This window comes from Pangasianodon hypophthalmus, chromosome 23 (genome assembly GCF_027358585.1).
Source record: "Pangasianodon hypophthalmus isolate fPanHyp1 chromosome 23, fPanHyp1.pri, whole genome shotgun sequence".
NCBI classification, from domain to species: domain Eukaryota; kingdom Metazoa; phylum Chordata; class Actinopteri; order Siluriformes; family Pangasiidae; genus Pangasianodon; species Pangasianodon hypophthalmus.
In genome coordinates this window covers 7,415,189-7,434,259 of record NC_069732.1, presented here as the reverse complement: position 1 = coordinate 7,434,259, position 19,071 = coordinate 7,415,189, and the positions used below count along the sequence as shown (strand labels likewise).

Genomic DNA, 19,071 nt, shown 5'->3' with positions numbered 1-19,071 from the left:
TTCACAAAATGTATCACCATTTATCTTTTCTATTTTCTGGAGTAAAAAAGGTTTAGTGTGCATTAGCGAACAGGTTAAGATGCTTCAGGGCATCTTGAAGAAAACATAACAAGGGTCCCTTTCATATCTTTATTCCTGAATGAAACAACAGCAAGAAAAAAGAAACAGAAAAGGAGTTTCATGGCAGTGTGTGAGAAAGTAATCACTGCTGACTAAAGTTATGGGTCAAAAATGTTACTGACCGCTTGACACACTTTAACATAAGGCCGGATATCTGTCTTTTAAAATGTGTGCTTAGGGGAAATGTAATGTATGGGAATGGTCATAATGCTGAAACTTGTGAAGAGTTAATGTGTGAGGACCTCCTACTCTGATTTGGCTGAAAAAGTGTTCCTCAGAGGCCAAAAGAGAACCATACAGCAGCCAGGCTCAACCACCAAATACAAAACAGATGGCAGAGAGAGAGAGAGAGAGAAAGAGAGAGAGAGAGAGAGAGAGAGAGAGAAAGAGAGAGAGAAGGGCTTCTGCTGGTTCCAGACAAACTCAATGTAAACAAACATCTCAGTGACAGATGAGAGAAGGTGGGTTCAGGCTGTGTTCCCAGGCCCTCTCAGTTACTCCCTCTTATGCCTTCCTTATGTTCTTCTGTTCTCACAGCTGAATGTGTGGGAGGATGCAGCTACTGTTCACACACATTGCCCCATTCTGTGGTTGGATTACTTAATGTGCTTGTTTGAATGTAACAACAGTAAACTTCAGAGTAGGATTATTTGTGTGATTGTGTGCACATATATGGGTGTTTTACGCAGCTGTCCATTGTGACAGATTATATAACCACTTATTTCTCTAATGTGAAATGAGACCTCCAGAGGAAACTTAGTTTATCTCTAAAGCATTACTGATCAGGATTTTGGGCCACATGATTATTTTCCAAACAGTGAAAATAAGCCCTATTAAAGGAGATGTTTGCTGTGTGAAATTATAATTAGGTGACTGTATTGTATCACTTAACATGAAGAGCTATTCTTGCACAGTGACGTGCTGCCATCTTGTGGTCAAACTGAGAAAGTAGGAAGTGCACCAGTTTGGTGGAAAAATCATTTTACAACACTGGAGTTTTTTTTAAGCCAGCTATTTAACAGTTATATCCAAGTAGTTAGATTATACGTTAGGTACAACACAGAACAGCATGTACCTCAAACTTGTCACATCTGTCTCAGTAGTCTTCAAAAAGCAGATTGTTTGTTGACAAGAATAGCCAAAGATGATCAAACAAGTTGGCAATTCGAGTTTGAGTAGCGCTGTTATGCTGCCACTGGATCCACTCCAAGTTTGGATCCACTTGTCCCCTTAGAGGGAAGAGTCACTGCAAATCAATACAAAATTCTTCTAACTCATCCCCTTTACCCAATGATGAAACATTCAACCCTGGTTTGGTCTCTTCAAGGGTGCCGATATCCACATATCCACAGCATACGAGCACTCACTGAATGGTTTGATGAGGAGGAAATGTAGATGATGTAGATCATATGCAGCATATGACAGTGACAGTGCTCTCCAGCACTATCATGAGAACAACAATTGAGGGAATATTTTTATATCAGTTCCGGTTATAAAGGACATTGAAGATATTGGAGAATATTTGTATCAGAAAGGGAAATGCAAATTTCCCCCTTTTTTATTACTGTTAGTATCTTAACACTACTAGTAAATAATAAACCTGATTTGTATTACTATTAGTGTTGTAACATACACTATTTGGCCATTTAGTTACCTGTGATAATGAAGGAAACTGTGAAACAAAAATAAATCTTCTCTTCATTTTGTACTAGGGTGTGCAAAGTTTTGCACTCAACTGCAAAAATAATGCAGATAAAATGTTAAATAAGGATTGTTTAACAACTACATTATTATATGTTCTAGTGAAGAATCCAGTGGGTTCAATTGGCTGTTTTCTCGTGTACAACAAATGTTTTAAAGTTTGGAACCATTCTTTTTTCAATTTATGCCAATATACATTTCACTATATAATGTGAATGTAATTTCTTTTACACTTTCTGTGTGTTCATAGATAAAAAGCCATACACCTGCGACCACTGTGACTTCAGCACCGCTGACTCAGCTGCTATGGTGTCCCACGTACACATTCAGCATGCAGTTGTCAGCAATGAGGCCTTAACCAGCATGATCACCCAAAGCCACACTCCTTCCACCAGCCACAGTGGCTTCCCCAGACTGAGGAATGCACTACTACAGCAGCCCTATTGGCCCTACACCACCTCCACCCACCTGGAGAGGGCAGCACTAAGCAGCACAGCGCCTTTCTCCACGACCAGTGATGAGAATGGAGATGAGAAGAGCAAAGGGCATGGAGAGGCCAGTTCTGACAAAATGGATGTCAGTCTATTGAATCTCTCTGTGGAGGCTGAAAGTGACAAAACAGGAGCTCTAGACTCAGTACAAAATGGTCTAGTGAGGCATCAGTGCCCATACTGTTCCCATGCCACACTGTACCCTGAGGTTCTCTGGATCCATCAAAGAATTGCACATAAAATCGACAGCACCACTCTGATCCCTAAGTGGGCTCCTAAAAATGGCATTAAGGGACCCAAGTCGATCCTTGATTTCAAGAGGCGCACTGGACCACCTCCGTTTCTGGAAGGCAAGGACTGCCCTTCACTGCCTCAGACAAGAATCCTCCGCACAAGTCCCCCTGAAATAAGCCCCGAAGGGACCAAGGACAAGCCTCAAAGCAGCAGCGCTGAATCCACTTACTCACAAAGCAAGGGTCAGCACGCTGGACGACTGTCACACTCCTCTAAGCAAAATCCCAGGTCCCGAATAGATGAAGTCAAGAGCACTAAGAACAAATCGGATACCCACCAATATATCACTTCATCGACAAGTAGAGCAAGACCAAGTCCCCAAAAGACTGGAAGCCCAAAGACAGGAAGCAGACTAATGGAAAGTAGCTTGCTGCCCCAAGAGGGACTCCGCTACATGCTCACCAGCAAGCACAATGCCTCAGAGCAGAGAAGTCCCAAACCTCAGACCTCCAGCCGATCTGAACCTCCAGCCCAGGACACAGAGAGTTCTCCTGGATATGACCTCTGGAGTAGGCTCAGTCTAGGTGGATCATCCTCACACTCCCAAACTAAAAAGCATCAGACAGGAGACAGTCCAGGAGCTCTTACTGACATCTACAGTTACTTGAAGAATTGCAGCCCTCATGATTTGGCAGCGCTTTATCATCACTGGGGCTTTAGTAACATGATGATGGAGCAAGCAGGTAAGAACAGGAAGTATTCTCAAGGAATGTTTCCACATGTAAAGTTAAAATATTGTTACTATACTATATCATAAGACATTGTTTAAGCAGGACCTGAATTAAGCACTTGCAAAAAACAGCATACAGGCCTCATTTAAAGGATTGGTGATAGGTTTCCTTGTACTGACAGATCAGGGAGCTGAAAGTTTTTTGTCACTTTAAAAGAAAAATCCACACTAAAACACATTAGATATGTTTATATTGAAATATTTATGATGTGTTTAGCGATGCTGGTACAATCTGTATTTTTGTTATTCTTGTGAGAAGTTGTCTGCAATGTTGGTGTCACAGGGGACATTGCTAGCACAGTGAGAATGGCGTTAAATAGGAGAAAATAATTCAAAGGATAACAGTCAGGTTTCAGTGTTAGCTCCTAAAAACAAAAGAGCAAGAGCTTTGTTTTCTTACTCACCATTTTTCAACAACGTTAAACATTATATTAATTAAAAATCCAACGTAGAAGTAGTGGAGTAGACAGCAAATGCTGAACTCAAAGTTCCAAAATGCCATGTAGCTCTAAGACACATTTGTGCTAAGTTATGGCAGAGACTATGGTAGAGGCTTAGCTAGTTAGCAGTGTATTTTAAAGATTAATATGCAAGTTGTCCTGTGTGGATTTTCCTTTAAGTACAAGCCTTAAATCTTACAATGTTAGCAAATAAAGAATTATAACATCATCTACTAATGAAGTTTTAAAATATAATTTGCTTAGTATGTAGGAGTTTCTTTTATTACTGAATTATTTGCTTTTGGGGCCAACTGAATTCAAATATAAGGAATTTTCTTATGTCCCAATATTTAATCCTTTTCAGGTCATTAGTTTATGTATTCTTTTATATAACAGGGGAGCTAATAATTGCATTGAAAAAGCAGTGAGTGATTAGCGTATACTCCGGCTTTCTCCCCCAGTCCAAAGACATGCGTTGTAGGCTAATTGGAATTTCCAAATTGTCCGTAGTGTATGCATGGGTGTGTGTGTATGTGTGTGTATGTGTGTGTGTGTGTGATTGTGCACCGCGATGGGCTGGCACCCTGTCCAGGGTGTCCGTCGAGTTCCCTGGGATAGATTCTAGGCTATCCCAAGACCCTGTGTAGATAAGAGGTATAGAAAATGGCTGGATGGATGATTAGCATGTGACACAAAATGTTGTAGTGTCATAAAATATAACAGCCTATCAGGTTCAAATATGCAAACACAGGCTGGGCAAACTTCCAGGATGTATATATGAATTCTTATATGTGTTTAACAGGTTAAGGGATGGGCATTTGTAAGATTGGGCATGTTTGTAATTTGCATATTTAGGCAGATATTTATTTATTTTTGGACAAAAAAAGGTGCTTCTTGTTGCTTTGTATTGTTTCTGTTCCTTGCTTCATGTCTTAGCTCAACAGCAAAAAAAAGCATGCAAGAAAAGCAAATAAGGACAGGAGGAATCAAGGGCAAACATATTTGCCTAATGAGACGTTCTTGCTTACTGAAGCATCACTTTAAAGCGACTTCATTTATTAACTTGTTGCACAGCTATTGCCTGTCACTCCGTAACTGATCTGCGTTTACACAACACAGTGGGATACACTGAATAAACATTAATTAAAACATTATTGCACTTGTACATCACACATATTGAATGTTGATGGTTTCTAATTCAGCTGGCTTCTCATATGCACTTTTTTTTGTCAGGCACATTTTAATTGACCTTTATCCAAGTTATTTATTTGTGATCATTATTCCTTATTTAATTACCATCAATTTTACATTTGTCATTATTATTATTGTATCATTTACTGGAATCATTTACATTTTTCTTTTGCAGGGGGATGGGACGTGTTAAGCCTAAATAAATAAATAAATAAATAAATAAATAACAGATATTTGTATATCTTCAATCAAGTAGCCTGGCTTCATTGATTATCAGATCACAGGCTTAGTGGATGTAGGTTCAAAGAAACAAGAAGGCATTTATTTGGTTATCAGGGTGCACCTGATTTGTAGGATTCTGTAAAGAACCTTTAAGGGTTTCCCTAAAGGGAAAGACCAAGGAACTCCTTAGAGATTTAGGTTCATGGTCTAAAACTCTAAATCTCTAGAAATCTCTCTATTTTTAATCACACCTTTTTATGGATTGACCATAGAATAAGCAATTCCTTACTTAATATTGGAAAAAAAAAAATCAAAGTCACTGAAACTAGAACCTGTCAGAACAAAAGAACCAGCATAAGCACAACAACCCACCAAAAAAGAGCAAAACTTTGCAAAGAGCAAACAGGGGTTAAGTCAAATTGCAATCTCAGCCTAATGCAAAACAGGTGAGTATAACAAGTCACTAGGACAAGCAGGTAGTATTCAGGAGACGAGGACCTCTGGTGGCATGAGGTGGGATCCCCGTGTACTGATGTGACACACCAATATACACCACACACAAACACCCGGCCTCAAAAGGTTAATGGAACTATTGAGTAATGTCTTCATCTTTATGCAAACTCTTAAAATGTGCAAAAACATTTCAGACAGCTATCGCTGAGAGGCATTTTAAACAACATGCTTCCACTGCCATGGCAGGCAATCTCTGAGGGCTCACAGTGCCTCAATGCTACAAATATGCAAAGCAGCACAGAGAGGGAAAGAGAGAGAGTGAAAGAGCAAGAGGAGTCAAATTAAGCCACCAGCTGCTTTGAAAAAATGGTGATTACTGACTCTCTCTTTCTCTCTCTTTTTTTTCTCCCCACCTCTTCGCTGCAAGACAATTTGCGGGGCTGTTGTTGTCCGACGCAGCCAGGGCTCGAGTGTTAAACTACACAGAGACAGAGGAAGTTCCTGTCAGCTGTCCAGCCTGATATCATCAGGCTCCACTTTAGCCCTTTAAGTCACATACAATACAGTGACCTTTCTAACATCGGGCTTCCCTTTTGTTCGTGCCGTCCGTTGCTCTTCCTATTAGCGCAGCTCATGCATGCTAATAACTTGGAGACTCGTGTTTACGAAAGGTGGCCTGGTTTCGCTCTGCCACCAACACTCTCAGTCACAGCTTGTCACCACGACAATGCAGGGCCGCGGGGGTCAGAGCAGGTAGGGGCAACCAGTGCCAAGTGACGGACACGAGCCAAGAGGACAGCATTTCTGTGCGTGCTCTTTTTTACCACCCCTGGGGGGAAACGTAAAGGCGGACCACTCCAAGTTCCACTTCTGTTCCCGTTTCTCCGGCGGGCCCTTCTGCTGCCACATGGGTGTCCTAGCAAATCGCCCGAGCGGACGAGGCTTGACAGAGCCAGAGCGACAGGCAGGAAAAGAGCATCCAGCTGCTCAGCTAGAGGAGAAAAGAGCAAAGGCGGGGGAAAGAGAGCGGGAGAGAGCAGGAGGGAGGGCAGAGAGCGGGAGAGAGTGGCACACCTGACATGTGACATGGTAGCGTAGATGAGGGCACATCACAGGGCGAGGCTTTTAATTCACTGTAATTTATGCGGTTGTGTGGGGCCTTGTGTGTGTCAGCCTGTCAGAACTGCTCGCATGATGCAGCCCGACAGCTTCTCATCCAGGCCCTCAAGGTAGCTCACATAATGACACATAAGACATACTAATGATGTTTGCTTCTCTTTCTGTCTCTCGCTCTCTCCCAATCCCTCTCTCATGTGATATTTCATATGATGTTTCTTTTTTCCAACGTAGTTTTTCTCCTGTTTCTCTTTATGTGTGTGTGTGTTTGCGTGTGTGTGTGTGTGTGTGTGTGTGTAGGGATGGCGAGGTCAGGGCAGAAAGAGGGCGAGTACGTCTGTCCAGTGTGCGGGAAGAGCTTTAGCCAACCCAGCCATTACCGCACACACATGAGATCCCATACAGGTAAAAACTTGTTTTTTTAATATTGATGATTCCATGAACAGGGTGCCATTTGTTTCCCACTTAGTATCCTTCATAACAACCTCTCTGCATGTTTCAGGTAAATAACTTAAAACATTAATAAAAACCTAATAAAGCAGCATTTCACCTGCTTCATCCCACTATAACTACACTTTACCTTGAAATATATGCAGTAAATACTTCAAAAATCTCATTATATTTGCATTCATGTAAGAATTCATTTAACATCTCATACCTGAGACATCCTTTTCCATGAGTCGTCTGTTATAGATTATGAAAAATACATCTTACTTGTAATTGTAATACATTTTAATTGTATCCCTAGTTGTATTTACTCATATTCACTTAACCCTTTTACCTGAACAATTTCACCCCTGTAAACTATTTGGAATATTCCACAAGTCACATGTTCAACAGGAAGTTGCATCATCCGAATTTCCTTAAGATAATGGAAAAAAGAACATTAAATTTTGGTGCCTGATTTTGCTGTAAATTCTGTTGCCTGAAATGAGTTAACACATTTTTTTATGAATGATTAAATGCATGTTTTCTTAATATTTAATTCTTAATTTTTAAGAGTTATGAAGGCTAACTGGTACCGCGATCGTGTCATCTCCCTTTAAACACAGACACGGGCGATTTGAACTGTGTGATAATCAAATTCGAGCTATAAACACTGAAACGGAGTCAAGGGCATAAACAGCCATTTGCCATCAAAGTTATGAAATCACATAAGCTCAAGTCACCGAGTGTGAGTGATCTCTCTGTCCTTGGATGAGCTGGCTTACATTTTTTCACCTCCAGAAACACACCATTTGTTTATGACTTGTGAATAATATGTTTCTATGTGGGTGAGCTGACTTTTCAAAAATCTGAAAAATATCCATCAAAGTGTAACAGTACATCCAAGCCAAGCTACACAGAACATCTCTAACATAATGCATTCATATTTTCCGATAGCTACATAAATATTACTAATAGCACTTTTGGAGATAAAGCTGTACAAAAAATAAAAAAAACAACTAAAAGTTTCAGAATAACAAATTCGTAAAATTTTGAAGAATAGGATCTAGGTCGTGTCGAACTCTGAATGCAAGAAGCTACATTCAGTGGCGTAAGCTTACATAAAAGATCCATGGGGTTTGCTTTGGGAGGAAATATCAGTTATGAACCATCTGTTGTGTATTCACTTTAAAACACGTGAACAACTGTGAAATCAAGGGACAGTGGATTTGAATGCTTGATTCGTGAATGTCAAAAAAAAGGTGGTTTTTATTTTGCTATGACTGGAATTATTCATTTGAAAGTATTCCTGCAAAAAAGTCATACAATTTCCTAAGAAATTCGTAAGCATCTGCAGCAATGTCCTGCTGAAACACAGTATCTTTCATTAAAAGAGCAGACTTCTGTACACTCAGTTAGACTGGAAGCACTTAGGCAAGCAGGCAGCACAAGAGACGTGTGATTTCTTTTAGAAGAATGTGCGAAGGTTGCTTGTGTTAGCCAGCCTGATCCCCAGTGACAGAGGCCAAATGCTACATTATACAGAAAGAGGCTTCTCTCCACGCATGGAGTTATAATCAATGTCATCAGTGATTGCTTGCTTCAGTGTTAGTGTCCAAATGAAATGGGGCAGGGGCCCCAGGCCTCCATTAGCATATGCTAACTCTGTATGTCAGCCTAAATTGGTAGTTTCAGCTCACTGTCTGCTGCTTCTGCTGCACTAACTGGTGATGCTAATCTAAGGCTAATGCTGGATGAGCGTGAGTCTCTTGCACGGTCTGGCTGCTGGCTCCTCTTAAAGGAGCTCTGTGTAGATACTTTAAAATCAGTATTTTATTTCATATTCAAAATGTGAATTATAAATATGTTACTAGGTGGCATCTGTCTTTTATTTGTAGAAGAGGGATGAGCTGGCCTCGCAGCCCAAAACAGGCAAACAACTCTGAAATCATGGGGCAGTGAATTTGCAGTCTTGCTTCGTGAATGAAAAAAAAAAAGCTGCCAGATGGCTAGTGCAAAGGCTGACATCCTAATCCGAGCATGTGTGATGTATCTGAGGACACTGTAGCAATGCAAATGCCAGTGTTGTATTATTCATATATGGACATATGACAACACACATTTGTCAGTTCCAAAATTGACATCCCTAATCCCATATCCTGTTTATTCAGTAAAATTGTTAGGCATCAACTCAAAGGACTATAATTCCATATAACAGAATATTGTGGAGGCAAATACCATAACTGCAAAAACAGCTTATGTAAGAAGCAGTTATAATTTTTAACACATTAATTGAAAAAAAAAAAACAGCTTAGCAAATTTGCTGAAAACTCTAAACCAGTGAACCAACAAACATTATGTTCTGGCTGTAAAACCTGGCAATGGGTTGATGTTTTGCCAACCAGATGAGCAAGTAGAGCATCCTTGAACAAAACCCACAAGGTTGCCAAATTCCTGGTATAATGATTAAGATTAATGATACTTGATAGTACAGGTGACTGTTTTTATAATGTCTCTCCAGTCTACTCACAAAGGAATTCTGACCAATCCTTCCTGCTTCCGTAGATGTGCTTGACCAATCCATTCTGGCAGAAGGTTTAACTAATACCTCCTGCTTCTGCAGAAAGATATACCAATAACACCCACTTCTGCAGTTAGTAGAGATATTCATATCTGCCTGTGACATTTTCTAATTAACTTAGTTGGATCTGTTTCCCAAATACAACCAGATTAGTAACTACAGTGACCCTGGCCAGGATAATTTGCTGAAGATAAATGAATGAACATGGTAAACAAATTGCACAGCAGTACACAAGCAACCCCGTGTGCAAGCAACCTGCTGCGGCCACCACTCTCCCATGTTAATGAACTTGGCCTTTTTGGTCCTGTGAGCTTCATATCTGGCCGCCTGCTCCCGTCTGCATATAAGTAAAAACCATCCGCTCTTGCAACCCTGTCTCAATGCACACCTCTACATGGCAGTCCAAAATAGACATATACTCATAGGTGTCTAATATGACCTTAACAAGGGGCTTGTCTTTATCCATTCGTTCTGTGACAGGCAAACATTCGGTTTGTCAAACAAAAGGTCTAAGTCAGGTCAATTTGATTCTGTAATATTAATCTTGTAACAATCACCACCTAAAGATAAAGCATGGGACTCCACAAAATTCTTTGGTATAGCAGGCAAGGCAGCTACCAAGATTAGCTATCTCAGACCAACCCAAGTAATCATATCAAAGGTCAGATCATACAAGACTACGGCAGGTTCACATCACTAGGATGGCCTTGTGTCCGGTCTTTTCAGGGCACAGCCCCAAAGCAAAATACCAGCTCCACATATGCATCAGGTGGAGGAGGTCCAAGTGAACCACCTGCAAGCCTGTATCTGTGAAGTTGAACAATCTCTGAGCATGCAGTTTGCGAGACATTGTCTCACTCTGTCCTTGTCCATTACCATATGTCCATAACTTGTCATAAAGTTGTGCTAGGTGTCATTGGATTACTTGACTTTTCTCCTGGTTGAGAAGGTGTAGTTTGTGAATGTGATTCACCACTGCTGCTGCAAAAAATAGCCAGTTTCTTGTGAGCAAGAGGTAGTCATCTAGGCATGTCTAGAAATCTGGTCAGAATGGACTTTGAGTAGCATCTACCCACACTGTAAATGTAAGTGGTGTCAGGAACAAGCTGAATTTTAGGATTAGGATTTTTCAACAAAGGCAAACCTCTGGAATAGATTAAAGCACTTGCATGATGAGCATTTGCAGTGGGCAGAGGTAACAATTTAGCAGCCCTAAGCTGAAGATGGAATGGGAAGGTAGTCTTCTTTCTTTCTTATTTCAAGTAGAACTCATTTCAAGCTACCTATCTCTCTGTCCACTCCTTTTCTTAGCCGTAAGGTAATTTCCTGTTGAAGTACCTGTTGCCTCAAGATGGAAAAACTAGAACACCTTCTAAGTGGGTGGATGGCTATTGAGTGTTAGCTGGTAAGCAAAACTCACAATGGACACAGTCATATGCTGGAATACTTCCATATATCTATTTGAATTTAAGACTGAGTTTATTGTGAGTGGGAAACCACCCAGTCAGGAAGATGGGAATGACATTGCTGCTGTCGAGGTCAGTCAAAAATGATCTAAAAAATTGTCTTCTAAAATCTCAGATGTACTGGCCTTGAACTCTTCGCCAAATAACCATGGTGTTTCAATCAATTTCTTAAAAAAAGATTTAGTGGTTTATTTTTTGAGTTAGCAGATCTTGTTAATGTAGCAATCTGCCTTTAGAAATAAATGTACCTCTTTTTTGGTTGGAGAGAGGACATCTTCTAGTCCAGTAATCTTCTAGTCTAGTCTAGATGAGAATATCAGCAAAAGAAAAGAGATTAAATCTAGTTTGACTGCCAAGGCATGATCTGATCCTAACCATGTGACACATTGTATACAGGTGTCCCTAACTGGAATCTGGCCTTAGCACTTGGTGCAGTGACTGAAATTGTGACCTTTAAAACAGTGGGGAAGGCTGATTGTATATGCATGTTGCTGTGATATGCAGCACTGTCAAAGGCAATGGCAATGAAATTATCTGTATTGGCAAAATAGGTAATATAGCTTGATAGCAGATGTTCCTCATGCATAGGCACTAAACCATAATCGTGTTTAATATTATGTGTGGCACTAGCTTCAATGAAGATCATATTGTCTACTTTGTCTACTTTGCCATGCGTTATGTACTCAGTGAAGCAATAGACACATTTGATCATTGCTTTGACATGGTCTGCCTCAGATCGTGCTTGGATTTCAGCCTTTGGGGGGCCTTTTTAGCCCTTTTGGCAGTTTTTCTTTCACAGTTCTTTTAAATGATTCTGTGTAGCATCATGTTACGTTCCCACAGGAGGCTAAGGTCTTGTGTGAGAGTGAGAACACTAACAATATTATTATTGTGGGTTGAATGGATGGCACCATCAGGTTTACACAACCAGAACAAAATTATTTAGCAAGCGAGTCTTACCTAAGAGAGAGAACATTGACAGTACCAAAGAAAAAGAACATTAGAAAAACAGGACTACACAGGTGGCATTTTAAGTAGCTAATCCAACTTCCAGGAAAACACCAAAAGAATAGTAACTAAGTACACTAGGCTAAACTACCCAAAAATACAAGCTGTGGTACAGGACCTCTAACCAGGTGTCTCTTAGTACCTGATGTACATGACATGATACAATGATGTTATGATATGATAAAGAGATCTTTGGTTTGTCAGAAACAATGTTCTATGTAGAACGGGGAAATAGAGGGTTTCGAGTAGAACCGTTTAGAAGGCTAGAACCATTAACCATCCAAAGAACTATTGAAGAACCTGTTTATTTCTAGAAGTAGCACCTTTACATGCTCTCAGTAACTTGCTTTTATTCTATTTTGTTGTAAGATATTGATGCAAAATAGTATTAAGCGTAGTCTTTATAGACGTGTGTTTAATGTACATCTGCCATGGCGATACTCATTTAATAGCCTAAGAAAAAAAAGACATTACATTTTTTCATGTACATTTTTTCATTTTTTCATTTGAAAGTTTTGTTTTTTAATTTTTAGTACTTTGTGTTCTTAGCTGGCCATCTTCTTCCTGCAGACCTTTTAGAGTGCAATGGACTCCTGGGAGTCCAACCTCTGCAGAAGCCCCCCAACAAGTATGTTGAATTTTTTGTTTGGGGAGGGTGTGTGTGTGTGTGTGTGTGTGTGTGTGTGTGTGCGTGTGTATGTGTGAGTGTGTGTTTTCATCTAGACCATTAGTACCATCTTCTACATTCTCCACTGTGCCATGTGCTGTGATGTCACTTCAGCTATTATGTGTGATCGCTATGACCACCGCTGCCACACAACTTTCTAAAAATAAACAGGTCCCATTGTGCCCGGCATTCTCGGAAAACTGGAAGGACAAATGTATTGCGTCTGCTTTAACAATAAGAGATGTGGCCTGCTGCAGCAAGGGTGCCTTCCTTAATGAATTACCCCCTTTGCATGTGTTGCATACGACAAATGGTAAAATCAGGGAGAGAGGAAAGGTCAAATTAAATATGTATTCTAGCCTCTATGTGATGTACTGACAATAACCTTTAATGTAATTAAGTGGGTTGTGTTTTGGACGGAATTTCACTTTATTTTCCCCTGGGGAGCCAGGGCCGCTGCCCTGGGAGGAGTGCTCACTCTGGCTCAGACCTTATCATGCTGCTAGCGAGACTCAGATAGTCTTGATTAATAGTGTCTGTCTCCTTTTTTTTATAAGACGTGATTTATGATAATGCCCCCTTTTTCAGCCTCTCGGAATGACAATTATTTCCTAGTGGGTAATTCATTCATTTTTCAAAAATAATAATATGGAGCAAATGAATGGCAGACTCATTTGTTTTGCTCAGGTGTGGGGGGATATTTTTATGCAATTGCATGAGGACAACGCAGTGCATCAGTCTAATTAAGCAGAGAAAACGGGACCAAGACAATTATACCTGTTCCGAAGCTCTGAAAGAGATGGGCAGAAGCAAAAGCTTAGGTGTGTGCATGCCTGTCAAGTTTTCCTCTCAGTGCAAACTTCATGTGCCCAGACTTTCAACATCCACCATCGTTATGACGTTCTATGGCTCAGGGGAAGGTAGGCAGTGATACTCGTGTCTGTGGGTTTCTGTGTTTCTACGAGCAGCTGACAGAAACAGAAAACAAAAGGCTGACTTCCCCTCAGGGGGAACAGTCAACCGTCTCCATATGGCATGTCATCAGCTCATCAATCATGGCTACGGCCCCTCCTCCACCCCCTGCGCTCCCAACCTGCCTCTGTTTTCTTCCTAAAAAAGGAAAGTATCACTTTGACAGCCAGCTCACCGGCCAAAATCTCTCTCGCTGCTCGCAATGTCTCATCTTGACGCTGACCTCGGCCTGCCCTTGTGTGTGTCTGTTCCAGGTGAGAGACCGTTCCAGTGTCAGTACTGTCCCTACAGTGCCTCGCAGAAAGGCAACCTGAAAACCCATGTCCAGACTGTACATCGGCTCACCTTTGACAATGCCCAATACCCTGACAGGAGGCTCCACCATGCCCCATCTGTTGACCACACACACCCTTCCAGTCCCGGATCATCCCACAGAGCGACCACTTCCTGAACAGGAAAACCTCAGCTACACGGGTTAAAGAGGAGAACATTTCCATCCAAAGATCTGTTATCTCCTCGGGGGTAATGTGTTCATAGACATAACCAAGGAGGGCTGATTTCATTAAAAAACACTTAAGTGTATATACTGTAGTTGTTTGGTTGTCTTTAGTTTCAGGTTCTGTGCCAACTGTAATTGGAAGCTGATGTCAACATTTTTGACATGAGGAATTCAAACTAAGTCACTTTGCAAACAAAACAGCAATGTTTTTAATATACTCCCTTTTCCCTTCTTAACCTGAACTCATTTCATACTTGACCGAAACGTTGAACCTGATGCAAAGTACTGTAGGTTTTTATGCACTGTCCTAAACTATCATCGGTGGATCCCTTACAAATGCTGCTTCCTTACAAATAATGGCCAGGATGAGGTTAAAAATTGAAATGGTAGCCTTAGTTTGTGTGCTTGTGAGTTTTTTATCTTTTACTCCTCAGGACTTCAGTTAGATACAATTCCAAAGTCTGTATTATGATTATGATTATTATTTTGTGTGTGCGTGTAGATTAATTGTGGTACTTCTAGAGAACCTGCAGGTTATCTGTCTGGCATTATACACAAAGTATGTTATTATGATTTCAGAGACTATGGGCTGTACAGTCTACAGTATGTACACTCTTAAAAAGTTAGAATGCTTAGGCATTCTTCAGTTGTCCCGCTGGAAGAATCCTTCAACAAAATTCCAAGTCAAAACCTTTTGTGGAAGCTAAGAACTCTTAATTATCCAGTGAACCCTTAAAGAACCCTTCAACAACCATGGTTTCTAAGAGTATTCAAAGTGTGTTAGGCATTCCAGGGTTCCAGGTTTGACCCTGAGCTGTGGTTACTGTCTGGATTTTCACATATTCTCCCCATTTCCCCATTTTCCTCTTGGTGCTATGGTTTCCTCCCACCTCCAAAAATACAGATTGGTTATGCTAAATTGCCCATAGGCATGAATGAGTGTTTGGGTGTGTGTGCATGGTGCACTGCAATGGCCTGGAATCCGATCCAGGGTGTATTCCACCACATTGCAGCCAGTATTCCTGGGATAGACTCCAAATCCACCGCAAACCTTACCAGGATAAAGTGCTTGCTGAAGATGTTTTGGTATTTGGTGCATTCTTAGAAAAAGGATTCTTTAAGGCTTCACTGGATAATGAAGTTTTTTTTAGGCTCCTAAAAGGTTTGGACTTGGAACCCTTTCTGACAGAGAAACACTCTGCTGTAGTTCAATATTCTACACAGAACCTTTAAGGGTTCCACCAGAGAGATAACCAGAAGAACACTTAAGGTTTCTACCAGTTTCATAACAGCAGGAATTTTATCTTAGAATTTCTTAATTCATGGAAGCCGGTGTCTTGTAAAATCAGGGCCAGTTTTCTAGAAAGCATTTAAAGTTAGTCTTAACATTATTGGGCCGAATTTATTATTATTTTTTTTCTTAGGTCAAAGGAATGTGCAGAAATGTCATTTTTTGTGTGAAGTCACAAACAAAGTCAGGAAATTATGGATTTTCTGTTTTGTTTGATTTAAACTAGTTTGAGTTTTTATTCTATCATTTGTCATTTTTTTCTAGAATTATGCGATTAATTTTATCTTAAAATCTCAAAAAAAGTAGAAAAAAAAAACCATCTGATGTAAGCTGATGGCACATAAGGACTTAAAGCCATGATGGATTTTTTTTTTTTCCAATATTCAAGTTATTGCTGGAGGACTTAATATAAATGTACAGAACTTCAATTTCTCTGTTATTAATTACGTTTAAATTATTGCATTATAGAAACTAGCTTAATTGCTCTGATCAGATCTATAGATCAAGAGGTAGCGTGTTTTATAACGCCTTTAAAAAGCTTTAGAATGCCATATTTTTAGATGGTGAATACTTAAAGCAAGGAAATTCATGGCCATATATTTCTATGAATGTTGAATATAATATACATAGGTATTTACATATTTAGTAATACACAGTTGTGCAAGTTTGAATACATTCATATATTTACAGTAGTCAACAATGAACATTTATCTTGATATTTCCTGATTGCAATGTATATGCTGAATCTTAATGAAGGAATATTCACTGATCCCCCCCCCCCCAAAAAAAAAAATTGCTAGCCTTAAGGCAGCCCCATAATGTTATCCTGGTTACACTTCCATTTATGTTCATTTGTCAGATAGTTTTATCTAAAGTGATAGCTGCATATAAAATTAAACTTAAATTTCCCTACACACTGGTGAGCACTGATAGTATGTATGCATCAAGTTAAGTGAAGGGTGACAAATTAAAGGAAAACCCAATGTGTTTGTGTAATGTGTGTTAAGGTATTGGGCCTCCATGAGCCACAAAAACAGCTTCAATATACATTGTCATAGATGCTACAAGTCTCTGGAGCTGTACCGCAAAGATGGACATTTTTCTTTAATCAGTGGTCAAGGAGATAAACATATTAATTGAGCACCATTTTATTTCCCTCATACCTGCTGAAACAAATGTACCAACTGTTTTTTACACAACATTTTATACTGGGAATTAGCTGATTATCTTTGAAGCATACAAACCTGACACGCCAGTTCATAGTCTTCAGCTTGGTGCAGCTAGCTAACCAATGAACATAACTTTGTACAGAAATAAAAATAACTAATTCTAAAAGAATAGATGATACACAAAACTAAGCTAACAGTTTTCTTGGTCTTTTTTGAGCGTATTCTAAGAGTATAAGCAATATCTCCTAATAATCATGTGCTCAGGGTTTGAATCTAGCTGGAGCCATTGTAGCCTTGAAAATTAAATTAGTTCAACTAAAATTGAAGAAAATAAACACAACATAATCTAGTTGTGTTAGTTTAACGAAAGATCCATGCAAATTGTAACCTACGATTTTTTAGACTGCAGTCAGTATAACTTTGTATTGATTTGTAGGACACAAACCATGCCATAACATAGTCTCCAGTTTTTCCTTTAATTTGTCACCTGCCTCTATGTGAGATATTGCTGAGTGGAACACAATAAATCAGTGAATCCAATTATTAAAACATTCAAGCAACAAATTATCCTATGCTGAATTAAATTATTTCTTTGCTGAGCTAAAACCTAGATGCGTTAGAACAGAACGTAATGAGTGAAATAGCATCGTTTGAACGATTAATTAAAACTTTTCATTAACTGTAGCTTTTTTCCCTCTATTTCTTTCTTACATAACATTATTTTGTGCTTTTGAGTAGTAGTAGTAATTCAATGTATGGATTTTTGTGGTATGAGTTTGTGTTTGCCAGATTTATTTCCATAACTCAATGAACTACACAAAACTGTCAGTTACATGTTTGGATCCATTCCATCACATATACACTGTCCATTATTTAAGTTTGAAGCCTCGCAAAATAAAGTTTACCTCTAATATTTCATCTCAGTGTTGTCATTGCTGATTTCCATTCTGATTTATTGAAGCCTAGATTATTACTTCAGTCAAACAGTGTACTTTATCTACAATGCAGCTCCATCACTGGTTTTTGAATGGAGAAAAATGTCTATTCTACATATTATCTACACAAAAACAGGATTCCAAAATGTTTCCTAAATGTGGAACGCATTAAGACAAAGATTCAAAGAGGTGAACGGATCCAAAATCTGTTCATTTACATTATTCATTCATTCATTCATTCTCAGTAACTACTTTATCCTGGTCAGGGTAGCAGTGGTTTCAGAGCCTATCCTGGGGAAACACGGCCCGAGGCGGGAATACACCCAGGACTGGACGCCAATCCATCATAGGGTACCATCCACACACAACTCCAGACACGCATTCACGGCATTTTATAGTAGCCAATCCACTTACTGGCATGTTTTTTGGGAGGTGAGAGGAAACCAGAGAAGCCACAGGATTGAACCACTGACTGGAGCTGTGGGAAGATTAGAGAATGCTTCCATTATATTCAGAAAAGAAGATTCACTAATACTACCTTAACATAGGGGGCAGTCGTAATGGACAGAGAGTCGGACTTGCAACCCGAAGGTGAACCTGAAGGTCGTGGGTTCGAGTCTCAGGTCCGGCAGGGATTGTAGGTGGGGGGAGTGAATGACCAGCGCTCTCTTCCACCCTCAATACCACGACTGAGGTGAGACCCTTGAGCAAGGCACCGAACCCCCAACTGCTCCCCGGGCGCCGCAGCAAAAAAGGCTGCCCACTGCTCTGGGTGTGTGTTCACGGTGTGTGTATGTTCACTACTGTGTGTGTGCACTTGGATGGGTTAAATACAGAGCACAAATTCTGAGTAAGTCACAAGTCACTTCACTTCACATATACTGGATGACCATTTTGTTACTTGCGATAATGAAGAAACATCTGTAAAACCTAACACGGAATGTCTTGCTCTTATAAATTTCTATAGTCACTCCGCTATAAGCACCACAAATTTATATTGAAGTTGCTTAGAGAACATTTTAGAATGATAATCACATTGTGCACTTAAAAACGTGACCTCTTGTTCAGAATTTAAACCCTCTATTCCTCCATCCCTTTGATGTGACGCATGTTTAGATACATTAACACTGAAAGCCTTGATGGCGAGACTACTGCATATTGATCTGCTCCACTTGTGCATGCGTAGCCACTGTTACATGTGTGCACTGTAACGAATAGCTTTGGATTACACTCTTACCCTCTGTGCAGTAGCCCTCCAGATGAGGATCTGTAGTCAAGGGGCCTTCACAGAGCTTAGCA

General features: G+C 40.0%; 1 protein-coding gene across 5 annotated transcripts in view; it reads left to right on the top strand.

Moving 5' to 3' along the window:
* znf516 (zinc finger protein 516) overlaps positions 1-17,755 on the top strand; it is a 46,166-nt gene extending 28,411 nt beyond the window's left edge. For 3 of the 5 annotated variants that reach the window (XM_053228441.1, XM_026929595.3, XM_026929597.3), the window contains exons 3-5: positions 2,072-3,289; positions 7,059-7,163; positions 14,133-17,755. In XM_053228441.1, the coding sequence (XP_053084416.1) occupies positions 2,072-3,289; positions 7,059-7,163; positions 14,133-14,329 (1,520 nt within the window). In that variant the 3' untranslated portion in view covers positions 14,330-17,755. Of the gene's footprint in view, positions 1-2,071; positions 3,290-7,058; positions 7,164-12,788; positions 12,868-14,132 lie in introns of all 5 variants that reach the window. The other 2 variants (XM_034298484.2, XM_026929598.3) reach the window with 2 other exon arrangements.
* The last annotated feature ends 1,316 nt before the right edge of the window (positions 17,756-19,071 follow it).